This window comes from Ranitomeya variabilis, chromosome 1 (assembly GCF_051348905.1).
Source record: "Ranitomeya variabilis isolate aRanVar5 chromosome 1, aRanVar5.hap1, whole genome shotgun sequence".
In the NCBI taxonomy this organism is placed as follows: Eukaryota; Metazoa; Chordata; class Amphibia; order Anura; family Dendrobatidae; genus Ranitomeya; species Ranitomeya variabilis.
In genome coordinates, this window is record NC_135232.1 from 405,174,565 (window position 1) to 405,200,255 (window position 25,691).

Here is a 25,691-nt window from a genome sequence, read left to right on the forward strand (position 1 = left end):
ATACCCCATTTAATCAGATCTTCATCAAGGGGAAATCTGTTTGAAGTCTGAGGGGGTGGTAAGCAGTTTCTCTGGAAGCTCCCATTCCTGATTATCATATCCACAATACTCTTATGTACGGGAAAGCCGATCTGTCCGTTTTTAAGCCACTAAATAACTCATCCTGTATGGATTGAGGGACAAGTTCCTCCTCTAGCCCCATAGTGCTCCGCACTGCATTCACCAACTCTTCAATATGTTCTGAAGAAAAAAAAAAAGATATTTCTTGACCTCCGGGTTCCTATGGGGTACGGACACTACCCATCCACCTGAGGACAACTCCTAAGAAAGGTCTGACTCCAAGTCCTCCACCTGAAACTCTTTATATGGAGCGATGGACCAGGTGAGGGAGGTGGCGGGGGGGGGGGGGGTTGGGGGGAGGTGTAACTGTGGCTAATGAGGCTTGAACCTCTTGTTTGACGAGTGTACGCATCTCCTCAATTAGAAAGGGGTGCTCCGCTTTGACCACCTTATCTGTACAAGATTGGCATAGCTTTTTCTCCCATCTCAAGGGCAGCTTTAGATTACAGATAGCACATTTGCTTCTAGTGGAGGTTTTATGGGTAGACTGGATTCCCTAAAATAAAAGGGAGATGAGTATAAGTAGGGGAGCCTATAATACCCATACTCTCCATTAGGACCCTTCCCCCACACTTACTGGGGCTGGGGGAGCACTGAGCTCTGTAGGTGCAGGGCGTATTCGCCATGCTGACAGGGGATCAGTCTTACCTGGAGATGTCTTCTGGCAGGTTTATATAGCCCATAAAACGCTGCCCATCAGCGCTGGCAAGATGCCTCCCCCTCCCAGGTCCGCAGCAGGCATCAGACTCTTCAGTGTGCCTAGCACGCCGCTCGGCATTCAACAGCACGCTCAGGGTTTAGACCGGAAGTGACACACGTTCCATGCTAAAACGCAGGACCTGGAAGTGATGCACACCTATGACGCGACTTCCGGGTCACCAAACTGCACGCACAGGAGGGAGGGGGAAATACCAGAGGGCTCGAGGAAGCCTCCAGGAAGGGGGATCTCACTGGCCTGCTTTACCCCCACAAGGGAACGCAGGTGGGCCAGGAACGGTCCCAGAAACCACCCGAAGGGGAGACGGGAGCAGAACAGAAGAGGAAGGCAGAGCCCACGACCACTGCTGCCCGAAGAGATCCAACAAGCTCATCTTAAATACCAGCCCATAGCAGTACCAGACCTCCACTTTGCCGACATTTGAGTTGAAGTGAAAGTCTGTGTTAGTTACCGATCCAGCCACAAGCCTATCGTCCCGACAAGAGTAGCTCATCTCTTCAGCCCATAAAAACTTTTGAAAAACACGCCTTTAGATATTTCTTGGTCCATTCTTGACGTTTTAACTTGTGTGTGTGTCTTATTCAGTGGTGGTCAGGTTTCAGCCTTCTGTATCTAGGTCATGTCTCAGAGCGCTTAACATCTTACTTCTGTGTACTCCATGGAGGTTGTAGTTTTGGAATATGACATCACTGGAGGATAAGGTGTTCCTGATTGCTTTAGGTGTGATTATTCTCAAATATTTGGTACTACATGTGTTTTTAGGGTAATTTTTTATTTTATTTTTTTTTTAAACAAAAAAAAAAAGCTGGTGCTGCGATTACGCCCCAATAACTTAGCAATTTCAAGAGTCTTGTATCCCTTTAAGACGTTTCACAGTTAGTTACGGTATATATTCGAGTACAAGCTGAGTTTTTCAGTATATTTTTTTTGTGCTGAAAACGCCACCCTCACCTGGCTAATGCAGCTAAAGCCTGTGCCCGCTGCCAAAGAAATGAATATTTACTGCGCCGACCGTAAAATATTCATTTCTCTGTAATAGCGTGCACAGGGGTCACAGCTGCCGGCTTCCTGCAGCAGCCGGTCAATCATGTGTGCCCGCTACTTAAGAGAAATTAATATTCACTTCTCTCCACTTTCACGAGCATGGAGGTCAGTGAATGTTCATTCCCTTTAGTAGCGGCACGCGTGAAAGGAAGCCGGTGGCTGACACTGCACACTGCTAAATAGCAATGAATACTCACTGCTCTCCATGTACAGTCCCGGCGTGGAGAGCAGTGAGTATTTCGGCAGCTGAGCTCCGCTTGTAAGCAGCGCATGACATCCCTGCCATGTGCTGCTTACAAGCATAGATCAGCTGCTGGCATCAGAACAAGACGCTGCGAGGGAGCGCAGGAAGGCAAGTAGGATGGTTTATTTAATTTTTTTAGGTTTTTCTGATGGGGGCCATGCACACCAGGATAGGGATGAGGGGGTACAGTGCCGGCTTATACTTGAGTCAATAAGTTGCGCCAGGTTTTTTTTTTTTTTTTTTTTTTTTTTTTTATGATAAAATTTAAGTTCCTCGGCTTATACAGTAATTGTTTTTTTGCCATATTATGTAACTCTCCCTCATTAAATGTGTAACAACTAGTCAAGTTTATACAGCTTGCAGTTGGAAAATATGCATAAAAATTGGTGAAGATACTCACTTACTGGTACGAAATAATTCTACATAGTTAGCCATCTTTTGGAAGAACATTAGGTTTTAAGAAGTTGATGTGACAGGAGATCTTTTTTTACAGGAACATAAAGTTCATATTCATTGTATGCTCGCTCAAACATTAATAAAACAAGTGTTCTTTCACCATTTGGGTCACTCAGTAGTACATTTATGTACAAATTGCAAAATAACCTGAAGCCACTGCAGATTTGTAACATTGTGAAATGTAAGTTGTACTGACTGGATCACTTTGCATATGTCACACTGTCTGTCCTGTGGGGGTGACCGAGTTATACTAACAAAGACTTAGATTTTTCCTTTCCTCAGGGCTATTGTCATAAATGTTCTTCTCACGTTCCCGGAATTTGTTGTCCCAGTATCTAAGGAGACCAGATTCCAATTGGCATTTTTTGGAGTAGCTGCCAACAACCTCTGCACTCAGCATTAACACTTTACAAACATGCTTCCTCTGATAAAAATTCATGCCAGAATGGATGCTTTAACCCATAAGAAAAGGACTTCTAAAATGCTTATTTTGTCATCAGGAGATAAAACTTTCACATATGATTATACAGCCTCATCAGGTCTCAGATAAAATGTAGATAAAATGTAATCATTTATGCAGTTTGTGTTAGGGGTGTACAGAGAAAGAAGAGGGCCCTGGTGCAAGAACAGTATATGGGCTCTTGCAGAAGCGGCTTGCTACTTTTGAGGTCGAAGTAGGCTCCATCACATCCTGGGCCTTTGTGTGGCTGCATCAATTGCATATCTGCCCATAGTTTGTATGGTTAAATCTGGTGACGGACTTAAAAAAAAAAAAAAAAAAACCCTAGCCCACAAATTACCCAGCAGTGTCCCTCTATTTCTGCACCCATTCTGTTGACAGACAGCAGCAATGGCTGGGTATAGCCATTTTGTTTTTTTAAACCACTCGAAGAAAGTAGAACTTAAAAATAATGGAAAATCCCTTTAAATATGAAGCATTTACAAAGCCATTATTGTGTAGAACCAAAATTCAATATCATACTTTGCACAAGTTGCTTATTATTGGAGACAGTAAACAATATAAGATTTCTACAAATATATCATATAGATATTATTTATCTGTCGTTGTTGTGCCCAATATCAGATTACTGATCGCTGCCTGGTTTACATCCCACAAAATGAAGACTACCAGAATAAGCAATAAAAAAAAGTCAACATTCTCCAACTAAGGGCTCATCTATAAGATAATGACCAAGCAAACTAGCGGCTGTTTCTGCTACTCCACCCTCTCCCATTTACACAATGTTGGGTTTGTAAAATTAATGAAGAACCCCCTTGTCCATCAAAAGGGGTCAGACCCCCATTGATCAAACATTGATGGCACTCAGAATGGATTAAGCCAGAGAGCAATGCTGGGAAATATTAATATTTGCTGATATGAATAGATTGAAAGCATGCAAATGAGACCTTCAAAGTTGAAGGACAAAATTATGTGCACAGGACATTTGTGAAGAGTCAAAATACAATAAGTGATATACGTTACAATACAGTGTTCAATCCTAGTAATTTTACCATGCAATGTATGAAGGTTTTTTTTTTTCCTTAATAAAGTATCTTTATTGAAGTTTTCCAACAATTTTTTCACGAATATCTTACCCGCTTCAGGTAAACAGAGAAAATTAAGAACTGGTTGGGAGAAACGGGAAATGGAAGAAAAAAAAAAAAAAAAAAAAAAAAAAAAAAAAAAAAAACACCACACATGAGCCCAATCTTGGCGGGAGCCCTGGTTCATCCATCTAGACAGCCCAAAAGCTGTTCAAATTTATTAATATTGCCTTTTTTTTGTACACACCTTTTTCCAAACTTATAAACCAGTTTATTTTGTTGATATATTCCTTTTTTTGGGCTCTCAGTATCCAGTGTTGCTCTATTAGTTTCCTTGCTAAATACAGCATTCGTGCTATAGCCATTTTACCCGGCTCAGTTGTCTGTAGATCTTCTACATACCCCAGCACACAAACTAAGGGCGCAGTTTGCAATACCACCTTAAACACCAGTCTCATTAATCCCAGTACTTTACTGTCATGTCCTAAACTGGAGAGATACTGGAGTAATGTGATTTTTTGGGCAAAAACTTACTTGGGAGGATTTCCCCTTCTAGTTTGTCAATTACAAAATACGTTTTACTTTCCGGGAAAGCAATCATGCACAAGAACAGTCATTTATAAAATAAGTCACTATACAGTAGTATACAACCGGTAAATTCATTGAATAAGGTTGCCAACAGATGCATATTGTTTTCAGGTTTATTAACTATTTGCGTACGACTGTCCACAAGGTGTCAGCAGACTCAATATGAAGGCACACATGCATTTAATAGTCATTACTCAAAATTATTGTACAACAGTAAGGAGGTAAAGAATGGCATACGTACCAGCCTGCATTTTCCAGCAAGTTTCTCAAGATGGCTTGGGGCGCTGAGCAGTTATAGTAACCCATGCCAATATATGACCGCCAAATTTTGTTTTTTCTTGCAATGTTCTGTAGAGTTTCAAGAATTTCATTTTCACCTGCATTTACCAAACAAAGATTAGATCAATACTACTAGAAAAATTCAGAAATTATATATAATTGAAAAAAAAAAAAAAAAAAAAAAAAAAAGCTGCAACACACGTACATTATTCATATCAGTGTACACCTTTAAATTGTTTATAACATAGGTATTGCCAATAAAACACTACTAAAGTGTCTTTCAAATAGATATTTGTAACAAGGCATTATAAGCAGCAGCTTATACAGGTAATCTCAAGTTCTTCTTTGAGGATAACTTCCAGATCGCTGGGGTCCGACCGCTGTGACACCCCACGCAACGTGGCAATAGCTATGGGCAAGGTACTTGTCTCTTGCACCACAGCATCTTACATGCAGGTGGAGGTCTTGGCTGGGGTGGGTGAACTTGGGCTGTGAGGGCGCTACGCCAGTGCAGGCCAAATGGAACCGATGACGGTGGTTTGCCAGGACCTGACGTTAACCAGTTCATGAAAGGAGACCAGTAGTTCTAAAACGATACTTAAATTAAACATAGTTCTCACACAATGTACATGCAGCGCCCCAGAGTCCTGGTTGCTGCAGTAGTATTATTCCTCCACCAGAGGTAGTGATATTACGTCTGGAGGCAATAAAGGAGATCTCCTGTCCAGGTATCACAACGACAACACACTTCACACTCCAGTCCACTAGGGGGAGCAAAGGTTCTATCTATTAGGCAACTCCTCACAGATAGTTAAAACTGGTGGGTTGGTTAGGAAGTGAGACAGAAGCTGACTGGGCTTCGCACAGACAGTCAGATCCCGACAGAGTTTGGCAGAAGCTGGCTGGAGTGGGTTCCAGCCAGATTCAGACTGCGGTCTGTGGAAGACGAGGGTCCACAGAGCTGCGCCTGCCCCACGTGCGGCAGCATCCAAAGAGCAAGACATTGAAAGGAAGCGTGTTGTAGTGAGTGAGAAATGAAGGCATAGCAACAAGTGGATACTAGAGAGGATAGTGGCTGAGAGAAGCGGCATCCTTCTGGAGCGCGTTCTGGTAGCCAGAACACCGAGGGAGTAAAGTGCTCTACACCATTGCTTCAGAGACTGGCAGGACAGTCAATTCCAAGTTGGCTGCCCGACCTTAATACCTAAGACGACAGGTGGCAACTTGTGGGGGTCAGGGCATCTCTAGGGTCCCTATAAACAAGCCTCAGGCCATCAGTCATATGGGTTTTGTTCTATCCGACCACGGGGAACAGAGAGAGAAGAGTAATAACAGTGAGGACCTCATTAGAGCTTAAGCAAGTGAGGACCTACTGTGTTGCTGTGAGCATAGGAAGGCTATTGCATTCCACCTGGATAAGGAGACTCTGGATTTGCCTTCAGACCGGACTCTACCTACACTGATCCGTTGCCCAGGACTGTGGACACTGAAGCCTTCAGTAAAAGGTAAAGAGACTGCAACCTTGTGTCCTCGTTATTCACTGCGCCTCACATCATCCACCACCTACACCTCTGGGAAGCCCTGGGGATACACTTCACCTGTGGGAAGGTATACCATCTAGCTGACATAACACCACCCCAGCGGACCTTTAAGTACCCCGACCGAATACCACAGGTGGCGTCATGAACACTATCCCTTTAAAGACCTTTCCCTTTCAATACGGACGCCCCTAGGGCCACGGACCGGGTCAGCCATCGTGACATCCCCGCTGAGAACCGAAGGGCACGGCTCCGAGTACCCCACTGCCCTACTGGGGGCGCTCCATACACAAGATAGTGGGTGCACAAGTTCTCACACGTTTCTTAATTAATACAGAGCATCTCAATGCAGTCTGGTTACTTCGTTGTGTCATTCCTGCCTCCACTGGTCTCATTTCCTTCACCACCATCCAGCTTAGCACCACAGTACAGTGTAAAAATCATTTCCTTCTCCCACGGTTATGTGTCTTAGGCTATGTGCACATGCTGCGGACTGGTGTATTTTTCCGCACTGATTTTAATAAATCCGCAGGGCAAAAACACTGCGTTTTTTCTGCGGATTTATCGTGGATTGTCCGCGGTTTTTGAGCAGTTTCTTTTGCGTTTTTTTTTTTGTTTTTTTTTTTTTTTTTTTAATATGGAGCAGGTGTAAAATCGCTGCGGATTCCGCACAAAGAATTGACATGCTGCGGAAAATAAACCGCAGCGTGTCCGAGTGTTTTTTTTCCGCAGCATGTGAACAGCAGTTTGTTTTCCATAGGTTAACATGGTACTGTACACTGCATGGAAAACTGCTGCGGATCCGCAGCGTCAAAAACGCTGTGGATCCGCAGCAAAAACCGCAACGTGTGCACATGGCCTTATTCTCCTGGTAGACGAGAGGGGTTTGTCAATATGGCCAGACTCCGTTTCAAGCTCGGACCCTTTGAGTACACACTTTTGTCTCACATTCTATTCAGTCTGGCCTGTTAGCTTTAAAGAGTTGAAAGCTACTCTGCTGTGCGGCTAGGCGCAGCTTCTCCAGATCCTTTTTACTTGGTCACTCTGCTCTTTGGTCAGTCATCTGACCTGGCACTGTGCTCTGTTAATCAGGATCACTACATCTCTGTCCCAATCTTACCACAGAACACCTACTGTATGCAACGTTGATGAGCACTCAGACCAAATGTCTGCTCTAGCAGCAAAGCTAGGCCCGGCCAAAGTCACTACCAGGAAGTCCTCTGGTCCTGCTACATAGCCCCACCTTCTCTGGGCTAGTCCCAAAATTTAACTACCATGTCTTTCCATAGTCACTGTCTATTGCTGGGCAGAACTCAGCTTCCTAACAGTACAGTGCAAAACTTTACAATACACCATATCACAACAGCACATGACACTACACAGCACTGATGTCTTCAAGGGGGACTATGGCAATATGGCCATCTACTTACACCCACTGTGCCATTCGTTCCGAAAATTAGTCTAATGCAGCAGTGGTGAAGGGCATGATAGACCACGGCTCCATTCACATAGGGTTTTTACTTATTCTTGGGTGGGTGAGTAAAGAGGAACAGCAGCAACAATACATTATATATATTAGTGGGGGTCCAAATGGTGGGACTCCTAGTGATTGAGAAGATTTCCCCTAGCCCATGGATAATGGCTCATTGGAAAACTTAAGACAACCCCCTATAACTGGATATCAATGTTCAAGATTTGAACAGTAACCCTTCATCCTGAAATTTTCATTAGGCACCCTAAAAAGCAAGTTACTATCACATTGTCCGCTCTAGTACAATACACAAATATAACCTAAAGTTTCTAGAAGCAGCTGTCATGAACACTATTTTTCCTCTCCAAGCAGAGAACAGGAACAGGAATTGATCCAGCAGGAAAGAAAAAGAACCTGGATACAGTTCAATGTCACCATGCCCTAACTGTCATAACAATTTATCATACTCCTTTGACCAGTTTTGAACTTCTCCTGTGCAAACTAACAAGTGCCTCCGGCTCAGTTTGTGGAGTTGGTAGGTTTACCGTGACAATTATGTTAGAGAAAGAAAAAATAAAAAAAATAGATTTTTTTTTTTTTTTTTTTTGCACAATGAGTGAAAATGAATTTAACAAGTGTGGTCTCCAATGTAATGCTGTCAAAGCAAAAACGGTTTCAGTCTTAGCATTAAAGAGGTTGTCCACTACTCGGATAACCCCATTCTCAGTCACCATGTTATCAAAGTAAAATACCACCTATACTCCTTCGGTGCCAGCCATGTCTGGATTGGCACCCTTGTGGCTCCCTTCACGCAAATCAGACATTCAGAGGAAGCGTGAAAGCGGTTGCAGCTCTCACCTTCTCAGTCTGAAGACAGACAGCAAAGCAATCAAGTGACAATGTCATGCAAGCCTTGAGAGCTCCAGTGCCAACACTGCTGGTATGGCACCAGAGGAAAGTATAGGTGTTATTTTACATGGTGATTGAGAAGGGTTTGTCAGAGTAGTGGACAGCCCCTTTAACGTTTCCAGCTTCAAGTTCACATTGTTTTTTATTTTTTTTAGAATGCACCATAAACAAGTCATAAGTTTGGACACACTGTTCATGCAATGGTTTTCATTGTACTTATTGGAATGTGCACATTGTTGATGCAGACAGTAGGAAAAAACAAAAACAAAACAGAGGGACATGTATAGAAACAAGTCAGAATGTGTGTTAACCATTTGAGGAATCCAAGTGCCCCTCTTTTACTCTGGTGATAGCTTTACACACCCTAGATTTTAGGGATGGGGAATTTAGGGTATGTGCACACGTTCAGGTTTTTTGTGTTTTTCGCGATAAAAACTCATTAAAGATGCGTACATTATGCATCCTATCATTTAGAATGCATTCTGCATGTTTTGTGCACATGGTGCTCAAGGCTTGCATGACATTTTTCCGCGAAAAAAAACGCATCGCGGTAAAAAAAAAGCAGCATGTTCATTAATTCTGCGGATTTTCTGCGTTTTTCACGCAATTCTATGCATTTGGAAAAAAAAACACACAAAAAACGCGTCAAACACGCATGTGGATTTCTGGGAGAAATCCTGACGTGTGCACAGCCTTAATGCCAGCTTACAGCTAATGTTTCAGGAGGATTGAAACAGATCACCTTGCTCAGTAAGGGTGGTTTCACACTTGTGTTTTTGTCTGCAGCGTTTTTTGAACAAAAAACGCATGCGTTTTTTTCCCTATATTTAACATTGAAAACGCATGCATTTTTTTTTTACACGTTTGAAAACGCGACCAATCGCAAGCTTTTTTTACTGCATGCGTTCATTTTCAGAAATGCAACTTGTAGTATTTTTGAGAGGCTTTTTTTTGACACATAAAAACGCATGCGTTTATTCGCGGCAAAAAAATGCATTGCTGTCTATGTAAACGCATGCGTTTTTATAGAAACACAAGAAAAAACAAGAAAACCCTAACCTTATATGACAGTCAATACTCTACGAGTTTATATTTTTAGTACTCCATAGCAATACCGTATATCTAGAAGAATGTCCTGGTCACCAGGTCAACATAATAGCCAATTCCTATGGATCCCTAGGGTTAGGGGTAGGGTTTGGATCCCTTTATGACCTTGATGGTGGGGGGTGGCTTGTTAGGGTTAGGTTCCCTTTATCACCTTGATGGTGGGGGGTGGCTTGTTAGGCCGGCCTCACACTTGGCGTAAGACAATACGCCACGTATTATACGTCCGTACTACGGCCGTAATACGGAGAAATGTTCCCAAAATATTGATCCGTAGTCAGGGTGTGTCAGCGTATTTTGCGCATGGCATCCTCCGTATGTAATCCGTATGGCATCCGTACTGCGAGATTTTCGCGCAGGCTTGCAAAACCGACATCTAATGGATTTATGTGCTCAAATGTTAGGGAAAACATATATACAGTGTATATATATATATATATATATATATATATATATATATATATATATATATATACACAGTGTATATATATATATATATATATATATATATATATATATATATATATATATATATATATATATATATACACATATACATACATACACACACACACACACACACACACACACTATCTATCCATCCATCCATCCATCCATCCATCCATCCATCCATCTATAAATAATTGAGACATATATACATATATATATATATATATATATATATATATATATATATATATATATATATATATATTCTGTATTTAGATTTCATTCAGCGCGATATCTGAACAGCCGGTAATTCAATTGTCGGCTTTTCATTTCTCCTGCACAAACCCGACAGGATATGAGACATGGTTTACATACAGTAAACCATCTCATATCCCGTTTTTTTGCATATTCCACACTACTAATGTTAGTAGTGTGTATGTGCAAAATTTCAGCGCTGTAGCTGCTAAAATAAAGGGTTAAATGGCGGAAAAAATTGGCGTGGGCTCCCGCGCAATTTTCTCCGCCAGAATGGTAAAGCCAGTGACTGACAGCAGATATTAATAGCCAGGAGAGGGTCCATGGTTATTGGCCCCCCCCATGGCTAAAAACATCTGCCCCCAGCCACCCCAGAAAAGGCACATCTGGAAGATGCGCCTATTCTGGCACTTGGCCACTCTTCCCACTCCCTGTAGCGGTGGGATATGGGGTAATGAAGGGTTAATGCCACCTTACTATTGGAAGGTGACATTAAGCCAGATTAATAATGGAGAGGCGTCAATTATGTCACTTATCCATTATTAATCCAATTGTTGGAAAGGGTTAAAAAACACACACACACACACACGATTTAAAAGTAGTTTAATGAAATAAACACAGCGGTTGTTGTAATAATTTATTGTTCTCTCAATCCATCAGGAACACCCTCGCTTGGAAAAATAATAAACGCACAAGATACATACCTTCTGGTGAACCGTCTCGTCCCACGATGTAATCCATCTGAAGGGGTTAACTAATATTACAGGCAGGAGCCCTGCTAAATGCAGCTGTGCTCCGTGCCTGTAATCCCCGGCGAATGAATGAAATGTAGGTCAATGACCTACATTTCCTTCAGTCGCGGTGATGCGCCCCCTGGTGGATGTCCTCATATGACCTGGAGCGTGGGAAAAAGTTCCCAGGCTGCAGTTCATGAGAACATCCACCAGAGGGCGCCTCACCGCGACTCAAAGTACAGATCCTGCTTTCCTTTCAGCACCCGGGGATTACAGGTACGAGCGAGTGGTTTATCGCAGCTCGTGCCTGTAATATTAGTTAACCCCTTCAGATGGATTACCTCGTGGGACGAGACGGTTCACCAGAAGGTATGTATCTTGTGCGTTTATTATTTTTCCAAGCGAGGGTGTTCCTGATGGATTGAGAGAACAATAAATTATTACAACAACCGCTGTGTTTATTTCATTAAACTACTTTTAAATCATGTGTGTGTGTTTTTTAACCCTTTCCAACAATTGGATTAATAATGGATAGGTGTCATAATTGACGCCTCTCCATTATTAACCTGGCTTAATGTCACCTTACAATAGCAAGGTGACATTAACCCTTCATTACCCCATATCCCACCACTACACGGGAGTGGGAAGAGAGTGGCCAAGTGCCAGAATTGGCGCATCTTCCAGATGTGCCTTTTCTGGGGTGGCTGGGGGCAGATGTTTTTAGCCACGGGGGGGGGGGGGGGGGGGGGGGGCAATAACCATGGACCCTCTCCTGGCTATTAATATCTGCCCTCAGTCACTGGCTTTACCATTATGGCGGAGAAAATTGCGCGGGAGCCCACGCCAATTTTTTCCGCCATTTAACCCTTTATTTCAGCAGCTACAGCGCTGAAATTTTGCACATACACACTACTAACATTAGTAGTGTGGAATATGCAAAAAAAAGGGGGATATGAGATGGTTTACTGTATGTAAACCATGTCTCAGATCCTGTCGGGTTTGTGCAGGAGAAATGAAAAGCCGGCAATTGAATTACCGACTTTTCACTAACAGCGCTGCGTATTTCTCGCAAGTCACACTGCAGGTCCGTGTGGAATCCGTATTTTTCTCGCCCCCATAGACTTTCATTAGCGATTTTTTTTGCGCAATACGCTGACAAACGCAGCATGCTGCGATTTTGTACGGCCGTAGAAAGCCGTATAATACTGAACCGTAATATACGGCTAATAGGAGCAGCCCCATTGAGAATAATTGTGCCGTTTATTTTGCGAGTTTTACGGACGTAATTTCTGCGCTCTTACGTCCGTAAAACTCGCTAGTGTGAGGCCGGCCTTAGGGTTAGGTTCCCTTTATCACCTTGATGGTGGGGGGTGGCTTATCAGTGACCTGGACATTCTAATAAAAAGCTACCCCTAACCCTAGGGATCCTAACCCTATCCATAACCCTAACCCTAGCTATTTCTATTTATAGTGGGTTTTCTAGTTGATTTTGATGATTGGCAGCTGTCACACACTTCTCAGCATGCGTTTAAAAAACGCAAACGCATGAAAAAACGCATGTAAACGCTGCGTTTTTTGGACGCATGCGTTTAACGCATGTGTCAAAAAAACGCAGCGTTAACATGCGTTTTTTCACCATGCGTTTTTTTAACAACGCATGCGTTTAGAAACGCAAGTGTGAAACCAGCCTAAGGGGGTTGGGTGGGGAGGTTCCAAATCTTCTGTGCTACAGAGAAGTTCACACCCCCAACAGCTAGCAATATCCAAGCTCCTACAGGAACACCCCTTGTGGATCCTGCTAATTGTTTAGGTCAGTCAGCTATGATTTCATAATGGGAATATGAACTTGTCATGCGTCCTAGTGAAGCGATGGCCGGGGGACCACCACGGTGCAGGAAGACTACTGTACACAAGATGAGGTGCAAACAACAAAGGGTTGATTTATTGGAAGGCAAGGAATGAAGGGAATGAGGAAGATGCAAACAGGGGTATACAATGGCAACAGACAATTTACAAGAGTTATTAACTTTAACTTTTCCGTAAAACAGCACGGTGCTACAACTATTGCAGACTCAAAATATGTCTAACAAGCAAATGTAAACAATAAACGAGTGATGATTCTACTCTACATATAACCTCCCTGGCCTTTACAAAGCAGGCCACACGGCTCCCGTGTACTGACTATTGAAGCCTACACTAGGCCCTAACAGGTGCACCAAACAGGAGCAAACTCAGTGATGTTGGAGAATCAGCTCCAGTCCCGGGGGGCCCCCCAGCAGTCTAATATAGTGGTGCGCACGGCTTTCTGTCAGCTCTGTGAAACGTGGTCTTCTCCTTGCTTCTGGATCCTAGGGATGCTCCTGGTAACTGTAAATCCCTTTCTCTGTATCTTCGTGGCTCTCTTGCAGCTATATCAGGACACAGTTCTCTTTCAGCCATCAGCACAAAAAGTCCTCTCTGCAGCAGCCTCAGCTCACACACACTGCTCCAGCTCCACACCTGTACTCTGCTCAGACTAGTTCATTACAATGATTATTGCAGGGGAGAAGCAGAACATTCCATCACTGCAGACAAGGGGGTGCAGCCTCTTAAAGTGACAGCGTGTTCCTTACTGTCCATAACAGCACCACCCTCTTACACTAGCAACACACACCAGTCACATTTTCGAGATCTCTAGAATGGGCCAAAAATCTTCCAGGGTCTCGATATGTTCTGGCACCCCAGGGTGAGGAAATATGTAGACTGGCTAGTAGGAGCCAGGTATCAAAGCATTGTTTGGTTTTCAAGTGTAACTGGGCCTGGCTGGATACAATGGCACCAGAACCACCACCCTATGACCTTGGGAGATGCAACTACGAACCTCCAGGGAAGGGGGATAAGGATAAGGGGGGGGGGGGTGTATTTCACATGATTCATCTGCTTATCTCCTTTTGTACTGCACATGTATCTGCATATCTGACCATTGTAATTATAGGTGTATTGTCTAGTGTGCCGTTAGGATATCTAATATATAAAGCTGAATGAGTGAGTGAGTCCGGGATTGGCATCTGCACCGTCGCAGCTACAGCCACAAAATTTTGCAGTGTCGCACGTCTGGACCCCGAGAGCGTCATAGGCTATGTTGTGAGGCGAAATTTTAACCCCGCGTGTTCCAATTCACCAAACAATTTTGCCCCCATCTACATAATGGGGAAAAAGTGAAAGGAAAAGTGTTGGAGGCGAATTGACAGCTGCCAGATGTGAACAAGGGGGAATAAGAGTGAGCGATGGCGCCAAAGAGTATATACCGTACAGTTGCTAAGGTGGGGCCCCGACATGGGATACTCACCACACACGGGGATATGAACACACACACAAAATGCGCCACACTCTACCACGTGCTTGAACACATATCACCCTCAGCACACATACACCAACCTCGCCACATAAAAGTCGAAACACAAAAGTCGCCGCTCAAAACTCACCATGCGCAAAACTCGCCACATGCAAAACTTGCAACTTTTGTGCATGTGGCAATTTTTCCGCGTGTGCAACACATGCAAAAGTTGCCTCACACAAAACTTGCACATACTCACAACGCACCACATAACTCGCCACGCGCAAAACTTGCTGCACACAACTTGCTACACTAACCTGTCAAATGCAACTCGACACACAAAAAGTTGCATGCCGCCACACGCAACTCACACACAACTTGACACATGAAACTCGCCCTAAAACACACACAAGTCTGGTATTATCCTTCAAAAATAAAAATCTGATTAATAAGCAGACAAACTACAAGAGCAACAACTGTACCATATAGGAAATACGGCAGCTGTCAGTCACATGACCTGTCAATTATGTGTATGTGTGAGCTAATATATACTGCCAGGGGGGAGGGCTTCCTGTTGGCTGGGGAATCATCAGGCTGCCAATTTAGCTTACAAATACGGAGGTAAAAATATTGACCAAATAACGTGTGAACGCGGTCTAATACAGGAGGAGATGACACACACACACACACACACATATATACAGGGGAGATGACACAGGTATATACTATATACAGGAGGAGATGACATACAGGTACATACTATATACAGGAGAGATGACACGTATATACTATGCACAGGAGCAGATGACACATGTGACGGTTGCATCGGACCGGTCGGCACAAAAAAAAAAAAAAAACAAAAACACACACGTTGCATGTAATTTTTTGTGCGTCGATAGCGTCTTTTCCGACCACGCATGCGCGGCCGGAACTCCGCCCCTGCCTCCCCGCACATCACAATGGGGCAGCGGATGCGATGTAAAAGCATCCGCTGCCCCCGTTGTGCGGCGCTTCCACACTATGCGTTGGTGCGCTTCAACGTCGCATAGCGACGTGCAGTGCACGACGCTAGTGTGAAAGTAGCCTAAGGGAGAAAATGAGAGATGTGAGGGGGAAAATGAGAGGCGTGACGGGAAAATTAGAGAAGTGAGGTGCTATAACTAACCACAGATATTTACTATGCCCAGGCAATGCCGGGCTCTTCAGCTAGTTAAATATACAATTTAACCTTGGGCTGCCCCTTTATCTCGATCCACACGTCCATATTGTCAGTTGACTTTAATATGCTACCACGGCTGGTTTCTGGCCAGATGTAATCCTTGTTACATATAAGCCTAGTCCGTTAACGGGAACTGGTTACAGTCCTACAGGGCTGACCAGGCGCTGTTTCACTGATGCTAGCGAAAGGGGCCTCAGGGTTGTGAGTGTGGTGCCACATCCCCTCACTCCTTGTGCCTCGCCGGTCCCATGTATAGTGAGTGAGTGTGAGTGAGTCTCCCCAGGTCTTGGTCCACTGTGAAGCATGGAGGAGGTGTAGGGCTACTTTACTGAAACCGTTGGCAAATTATTCCAAATTCAAGACACACTTACACAGCGCAGGGCCGGACTGGAACTAAAATTCAGCCCTGGCATTTGAAGTCACACAGGCCCACTTGTCACATGGTGACTGTATAATATCTTTGTACACTTGTAGGCTACAAGAAGTGAGGGGAGTGTAACACGACTATATAACATATAATCACAGCTGTATCCAGCATTACAGCTCAGCCCCCATAGAATGTAATACAACACAGCCCCCATAGAATGTAATACAACACAGCCCCCATAGAATGTAATACAGCACAGCCCCCATAGAATGTAATACAGCACAGGCCCATAGAATATAATGCAGCACAGGCCCATGGAATGGAATGCAATGCAGCCAGCCCCAAAGAATATAATGCAGCACAGGCCCATGGAATGGAATGCAGCCAGCCCCATAGAATATAATGCAGCACAGGCCCATGGAATGGAATGCAGCCTACCCCCCCCCCCCCCCCCTTAATAGCTCCACAATCCAGTCATCACTCATTGATAAAAAAAAAAAAACACCCCACTCTACTCCTCTCTCCTCGTGCCCCGCGCTGCTGCGGGCTCCGGTCTCAGCAGATGAAGTCTACCCGCCCGGTCACACTGCAGGTGCGCGATGATATGACGTCATCGCGCACCCGCAGTGTCAGCGGCAGGCAGAGCGGGGAATGATGGGAGAGGGGGCGTCAGCGGACGCTCTCTCCTCCATCATTGCATTCAACTGTACCGGCGTCTATGACGCCGGTATAGTTGAATGCGGGGCCGGGAGTGCGCCGACAGCGGGGGGAGTGTGCCGACAGCGGCACACTCGAGCGGCCCACTACTGCCACCGGCCCTTCTGGCATTTGCCAGAACTGCCCGATGGCCAGTCCGGCCCTGACACAGCGGATGGCACTTAGTGAGACAATTATCCAAAAGATACCTCCAAACTGTGTGACCAAGAAGAATGATGATGATGCATCAAACATTGCCTCCATAATCACCCATCCTCAAAACCAATTGAGAGCTTTGGAAGAGTTTCACCACAGAGTGAAGGCAAAGCAGCCAACAACTCAACATCCCCTGATGGTTGGAAAGATTCCAGGTGGACACCGGATGAAGCTGCTTAAGAGAATGGGGGGGGTGTAAAGAGATCAGAGAAAACGGGTGGGGAGTAACTTTAAAATGAATTCATGGTTAATTTGTTGCATGTGTTTCTTTACTCCTTGTTTCCATGTGGATTTACTCCCTTCAGTTCTTATTGGAACCTGTAATAAGAAAACCATTTAAATGAACAGGTGTGTCCACACTTTTGAAATGGATATTGTATAGGTGTATTTAGGATGTGCACTATAAGAATTTTAAAATGCCCAGACATGTTACGGAGGACTTTAGGTTAGGCCTTTAAAAAAAAAAAAAAGACAGCTGTGGATGAGAAAACTCATCATGGGGTCTGGACAAGAAGAAGAGAAGGCGAATGACTCCAGAGACGAAGTCATCTATAAAAGGTACCTGGATGTAAATGTTATTTGTGATACTAACTCATGTTTTTATTTATGTTAGGAGCATTAAAGGGGATGTCCAGGTTTGTGATGAGTCTGCAGTCATTCTTTGTGACTGTAGACTTCTGACTTCTCACAGTGCGCACTGTACGCTGTCAGGATTCTCTCGTGCTGGCGATTTACATTCATGCTGTCACGTGCTGACTAGACATGTGTGGCCTCACTCAATGAAAATGAACTGAGCGAGGCCGGTCAGGTCTAGTCGGAATGTGGTCAGAAGTATACAAATCACATGCTTGTGCTGACATGACCGTCCACCGGCAAGGGAGAATCCTAAACGTGTGCAGTGCATTAGTTGTGAGAATTCAGAAGCTGCGATGTCGGGATTCAGCTCTGCAGGTTCCAGCAGTCGTCACATGGACACTTCACTCACATGTGACTTTCATACTTCTGGTCCTGTGACAACGAGCTTCTCTTCCCACTTCTGTCAGTTTTTCACTGAACATTATAATAATAATTTTTATTTATATAGCGCCAACGTATTCCGCAGCGCTTTACACCTTATAGAGGGGACTTGTACAGGCATTGAGCGCATTAGGGAAAGGAGCTCGTGGGTACATGACTAAGTGTGCAAATCGCATATGTCCTTGGTGGGGGCACCAAAATGAATTCTTGCCCCGAGTGCTACTGCGAGCGGTGGTTACCGGGTCTGGTGGAGGGAGGTCTGTGCACAGTGCAGCACAGGAAGGTGAGGCAGGGACTGAGGGTGTGCACAGAGAAAATGGAGACCCGGAGATTGCCCGTCCCTGTATGCCGTAGCCTGGAGCCCTCATTATCATAGGAAAATGTCAGTTAATAAAATGTTTTTTCTAAAGCTTTATAGTGTAGTTTTATGTCAGGGAGGGATGATTAGGGATGAGCTAGCAAGGTGCAGGGACAGGTAGTGATGGCTACTTGTGGACATGTGCGGCACTTGCGGTTTTGCAGTTGCGGAGAGACAAAAAAAATAAATAAAATGTGTTTTCCCATTGCTGCAAATACCGCATTTGCCGGATCGCGGCAAAACTGCAAGTGCCGCACATGTTCGCAAATCCCATAGGGAATGAATGAGGCGGAAATCAGTGTTGCTGTAACACGCGGCAGATGTGGAAAAACTGCCGCATCTGCTGCAAAAGGCTACTTTCACATCAGCGATTTTTGCCAAAGTCACTGCCAGTAGTGTTATACTCAATGGGGGAGGCGAGGCAGCACTAAAAGTGCCTAAGGCAGCAGAAACTCTAAAAACAGCCCTGCAACTAGGAGTCAAAATGAGAAAACAAGTCCAGAAAAAATCACCTTGTCCGATTTGGCAAGATTTGTTTTACAAATTATAGTGGAAAAATTGTAGTTACTTACCGATAACGGTATTTCTCTGATCCCATGATGGCACCACGGAGAGAGGGGTCCGCCCCCAGGGACAGGAAACCTACAGGTGAAAAAGGGCGTACCTCTCTCCCACATCAGTTGGTTTACAGAGCCTTATACAGAACTTCAGCTGCAACTTAATATTTACACAAATTAAGCTTAACAATTTTAACTTAACAGAGGCACCGTGACTAAACTAATTATCAATATTATTATAATGTGCACACCTGTGTGTGAAAAGGGAGGGAATATACGGGTGCCATCATGGGATCAGAGAAATACCGTTTTCGGTAAGTAACTACAATTTTCTCTATCCCCATGATGGCACCACGGAGAGATTTACATAGATTTGTAACTTTTTAGGGAGGGACCACTGCCTCTAGAACCCTTCGACCAAAGGTGAGATCAGAGGAGGTCAAGTCTAAGCGGTAGTGTTTGAAAAATGTAGACTGGGAAGACCAAGTGGCCGCTCTACATATCTGTTGTATTGAAGCGCCAGCTCTTTCCGCCCAGGATGATGCTACTGCTCTGGTCGAGTGCGCTTTTATATTCTCCGGGATGGCCGCCCCGCTGGATGAGTAGGACAAGGCGATGGCATCTCTTATCCACCTCGCTAGCGTAGCTTTTGACGCTTTCTGTCCTTTCCGTGGACCCTGGAAGCAGACAAACAGAGCCCTATCCTTCCTGCACTCCCTAGTGGCTGACAAGTATTGGAGTAGGCACCTTCTAACATCAAGGGTATGTAGTGTTTTTTCTCCCTCATTCTTGGGGTTGGGACAGAATGAGGGCAGGGAGATCTCTTGTGTCCTGTGAAATTGTGATGCGATTTTTGGGAGGTAAGCCGGGTCTGTTTTTAGAATGACTCTGTCCTCGAGAATTTGAGCCTTCGACCAAAGGCTTTTGCGCTTGCTGTCGGCGCCTGCACCTGACTTGGCGGTGATGGCGCCGGCGTCTCTGCCCACGGGTGTCTCCCCGAACTCAGCTGGGCTTTATGGAAGATAGCCGCCGCTACCTCCATGTTATTTGTAGAGCCCTACGGTGACCGCCGTCACCCGCTCCTTCATCCCCCCTTTTTTTTTTGGAGGAAGGCAGACTTGTTCCTTTCACTGCCTTCCCTCCACTCACCCATGAGGCCCGCCGACCTCTGTGGTGGTGCTTCAGGCAAGGGAGAAAAAGAGGGGAAAAAACCGCTTGATCCAGCCGTAACAGGGCGCCCCCTGTTATGAAGTCGACTGTACCAGCTCCTGGAATCCCACGAAGATCCTTCAGGTACGTGCTGTAGGTTCCCCGTCAGGGACAGGAAACCAACTGATGTGGGAGAGAGGTACGCCCTTTTTCACCTGTAGTTTTCCTGTCCCTGGGGGCGGACCCCTCTCTCCGTGGTGCCATCATGGGGATAGAGAAATAAGTATTTGGTCATTAACAAACGTTCATCTCAATATTTTGCTATATATCCTTTTTGGCAATGAGAGAGGTCCAATGTTTTCTTCAAGGCTTCTTTCACACTTCAGTTGTTTGGCGTCAGTCTGCTTCGACAGTGACGGATCGGAGGATCCGTCACAATTGTTGAGAAAACTGTTCTAACGGATCCGTTACTTGGGGGTTGTCTGGGAAAAGTATCTACTTTTTGAAGAATGCGCAATTGAAAAAGCGGATTGGGGCGACAGATAGGTGCCCATAGGTGGCCATTCTATGGAATGACGGATCTGTCGCGAACCACCATTTCGGCGCAGACAAAAAAAAACGTTATAATGTCTGTCTATGTCTAGATGACGTCCGCCAAATCTCGACGGATCCGTCACATAGCGGATGGAACAGACGACTATCTGCCACAATCCGTCGCTAATGCAAGTCTGAGAAAATAGCGGATCCACAAAAAAAAAAAAAAAAAAAGGCGGATCCACTATTTGAGGAAAATGGCGGTTTCAGACTGACGCCAAAAGACTGAAGTGTGAAAGAGGCCTAAGTCTTCACAACGTTGGCACATACTGTTGGTGGTATGTTGGCCCATTCTTCCATGCAGATTTCCTCTAGAGCAGTGATGAGAAAAAAAAATAAATAAATAAAATTTCCTCCACTGCATATGTGGCACCTCAGGAGTTCAGGTACCACAGTAGTGCTGCCTTCCTCTCAGGTAAATCACACACACACACACTGAATCCAGGCCAGGAGGGGGAGCTCAAAACCCTGTTTTAGGGCAGCTTCCCTGGATAAATATCCTGGTTTGGAGGAGGAGCTAGTTTAGTCTGGATCAGACAGGAAAGGAGCAGAGGAGAGATTTCAGGGTTCAAGGTGGCTACAAGTGGGCCTCTGAGGAGCCAAAGTGCAGAAACCGGGTACTGGGGGGCCCGAGGCTGTGGGGAGCTACAAGCCCCATAGCAGAACCGGAGGGCATAGGATTACACGGACATTGCCCAAGTTAAGCCTGTGGTACAGCAGCACCCTGGAGTCACCGTGCAGAGACCCCAGAAGGAACGGCTCAAGTTTCTACCATACAAATACCTGTCCTAGGACAGGAGAAAGAACTGAAAGAATTAGGACCTTTTTTTGGAACACTTCAGGCAGCAAGGGACTTTAGCAAGTGCAGAGTCGAAGGCTCCTAACCTGACTTGCCAAGGGGATTCCACTTGTTTCTGTGCTGTCTTGACTCCTATTTACCTGTTGCCGGTGCCCTGCCAAGTACAGTAAGCCAGGTAAAGACTTTATATCTTGTGTCCTTTCTTCATTTACCGGCAACCGTCATCACCGCCATACACTTTAGGACCCCTGGACACCCCGCTTCACCTGTGGGAAGTGTACCATCAGTGCTGCAATAACATCCCCCAGAGGACCCCTTTAATGCAGCGTCGGTCCCACTATTGACTGAACACCACAGGTGGCGTCACGACAGACTTCTAAACACTTTTCCCTTAAAAGACCGTTCCCTTTTACAGTGAGTCCCAGGGCCACGGAACGGGGTCGCAGCCACCGTGACATCCCCTTTTACAGCGACCGAACCCAGTACCGAGTACCCTGCCCTGGTGGACGACCCACATACATTTCAGTGAGTACTGGTGGCCATGTAAGGCAGCCAGGGTGGTAGTTATGGCAATGGGCTGTAGTGTTCCCACACCCTGGCGCCCCACAGATGAAATACAATGTCCCTTCTGCTGCATGTGCAGCGTGCGCGACAGTACACTCACATTCACTGTCAGAGTCCCCTCGGCTTCTGTCACTCCGGCTACGCATGCTCGAACTCCACAAACCATTTCAGAGACTGTCTTTTTCCAACAGTTCAACTTCACTGAGCAGTAAGGTATCCATCACATATGCAGCACAGTGTACACAGTGGCATCTCTCCCGGTAATTTGTTACCTCTGGCAATTTCTGTCCCGTCCATGCCTTTTGGGCTCACCTGCTTCCTACCATTCCCTTGTCCAGCTTCAAAAAGGAAAAAGGTGCCAGGCTCGCAGTTTCAGCTACACCTGCCCCGGTTGTAGACCCCGGATCCTCTTCGGGTTGGTTTCTATTCAAGCTGGTGACCGCCTGCACACCACTCAGCCTGGGGACCCTTCCTGCCGTAGCAGCTTTATCCCCATGGCTAGCAGACTGTCTCTTCACGGCTGCATCCTGACTGACCCTAACCAGGAAGTACCTCCCCATAATCACACTGCTCTGTGCTGCATTACCCTATAGCTCCTCCCAACTGAGACCTAATGCTCACTATGCCCACTCTAAACTCTGATTCTCTATCAGTAATGTGCCCCACTAATCTAATCCCACAATGGTCCTATGCTCTCTTCTATCCCTACTTCTATGCAAAACATATCCATATTACAGAACATAAATACAGCAACATTACACAAATACACTGTTCCAAATTATGCAAATTGGATTTAAGTGTCAAAGATTTGTTTGTTTCGTTTTTCAAATAAACTCGTGGATGGTATGGTGTCTCAGGGCTCAATGGATCACTGAAATCAATCTTAAACACTTGTGATAATTAGTTTACCAGGTGATTCTAATTAATGGAAAACTACTTAAAAATGATGTTACACATTATTAAGCAGGCCACAGGTTTCAAGCAATATGGGAAATAAAAAGGATCTATCTGCTGCTGAAAAGCATTAAATAGTGCAATGCCTTGGACAAGGTATGAAATCAGAAAGTATTTCACAAAAACTTAAGAGTGATCATCATACTGTGAAGAGATGTGTCTGAAACAGAGCACAGAGTTCATGCAGATAAAGGCATAGTGAGGAAGGTTTCTGCCAGACAAATTCATTGGATTTAGAGTGCTGCTTTGTAATGGTATTTTAGCAGCTGCTAACAGTTATTTGAAGCTGCTGGTGCCTCTGGAGTCCCTCGAACCTCAAGGTGTAGGATCCTTCAAAGGCTTGCTGTGGTGCATAAACCTACTATTCGGCCACCCCTAAACAGTGTTCACAAGCAGAAATGGTTGCATTGGGCCCACACATACATGAAGACTAATTTCAAAACAGTCTTGTTTACTGAGGAGTATCAAGCAACCATGGATAGTCCAGATGGATGGAGTTGTAGATAGCCACCATGTCCCAACAAGGCTGCGACATCAGCAAGAAGGTGGAGTAGTCATGTTTTGGACTGGAATCATGGGGGAAACAGCTGGTAGGGCCCTTTAAGGTTCCTGAAGGTGTGAAAATGACCTCTGCAAAGTATATAGAGTTTCTGACTGACAACTTTCTTCCATGGTATAAAAAGCAGAAACATGCCTTCAGGAGCAAAATCATCTTCATGCATGACAATGCACCATCTCATCTGCAAAGAATACCTGTGAGTCATTGGCTGCTATGGGCATAAAAGGAGATAAACTCATGGTGTGGCCACCATCTTCCCCTGATCTGAACCTTATAGAGAACCTTTAGGGGATCATCAAACAAAAGATCTATGAGGGTGGGAGGCAGTTCACACCAAAACAGCAGCTCTGGGAGGCTATTCTGACTTCATGCAAAGAAATACAAGCAGAAACTCCCCAAAAACTCACAAGTTCAATGGATGCAAGAATTGTGAAGGTGATATCAAAGAAGGGTTCCTATGGTAACATGTAATCCTGTTAAGCTATTTAATTCCAAAACATCCTTTTTGTTCAGTGAATGTGACCTCCTAATGCTGCAAATTCCACAAATGAGCATTTTCAGTTCTTTAAAATGTATCAGATGTTTAGAAATTCTACTGTGCCTAATAATTTGGAACAGTGCATTTTGAGTTTTTATTCATTTTGGAGAATATACTGTTATCATTGGGAGGTTTCTTCAATAAAATTTGATGTATACTAAAGGGTGATGAGTTTTATTAGACTGACTCATTTGCACCGATCATTTAGGAAAATCCAAGAAAAATGTAATTTGCATAATAATTTGGAATATGGTGTACATTAACGACATGTTACTGCATGTGATACATGTGAACAGTGTCCGAAGGGGAGGCATGTGTCGACCTCGGTCACCTCCTTACAGCCATAAGACTGGATTATATTTTGTGAGGGGGGGGGTGGGAGGCTACATTATATCTTATTAGGGGGCATGCATTATATTCTATGAGAGGCTGCATTATACCCTATGAGGGGGGCTACATCAACCCCTGCGCTATTATTAAGACATGTACTACTTTATATTATACCCTGATATTAGCGTGTTTTACTGCACAATTGTTCGTCTTGTATTTATTTCTATGTAGCTACATAGTGGGCCCCAATAATGATTTTTTCTGGTGGGCCCAAGGTGCTCCAGTCCGATGCTAAGTCAAAGCATCCTGGGCTGGAACAACATTTGACAAGTGCCAGAAGTTGGTTCATTCTGTGCAAGTGTCATGTGAATGAAAAAAAAAAAAAAAAAAAAAAAAAAATTTATATATATATAAAATTCTCCACGCTCCCTACATTTCATTCCCCGGACGATTACAGCCAGGAGCTGCTGCATTACCAGTGCTCCCGGTTGTAAAATGTAAATGCTCTCAGATATGGATTACAGCATAGGACTGGACGGCAGACAGGTATGGTATATTGTGTTTTTTTTGTTTTGTTTTTTTTTTTTTTAGAGTTTTCCAGGAGATCGAGGGCTTTGCTTAGAGTGGCAGAAGAATAAAGATGGAAAAACTGTGTGTATCGTTTTTTCATTAAAATACTTCTCTTACTGTGTTTTATTAATCCTATTAACAACTGTGGGATTAGTAATGGATACGAGTCTTATTGACACCTCTCCATTACCAAGCCAGCTTAATGTCACCTTACAATAGGAAGGTGACATTTACCCCATTTGCCAACATAACAGGGCAGTGGGAAGAATCGGGCAAAGCTCCAGAATTGGGGCCTCTAATAGAAAAGGTGCATGTAGGGAGCTTTTTTTTTTTTTTTCGGCGGAGGGCGGGGCCCATATCCATGGCCCCTTAACCGCCTGAGAATAGCAGCATGCACCTGTGAGTTTTGTCTGGTTGGTTAATAAACTAGGGG

At 44.6% G+C, this 25,691-nt stretch overlaps 1 protein-coding gene across 1 annotated transcript in view; it reads right to left on the bottom strand.

Moving 5' to 3' along the window:
* The window catches only part of GLDC (glycine decarboxylase), a 71,954-nt gene that overhangs the window by 36,232 nt on the left and 10,031 nt on the right, over positions 1-25,691 (bottom strand). The window contains exon 3 of the mRNA XM_077249184.1: positions 4,957-5,092. Within this exon, the coding sequence (XP_077105299.1) occupies positions 4,957-5,092 (136 nt within the window). The remainder of the gene's footprint in view (positions 1-4,956; positions 5,093-25,691) is intronic.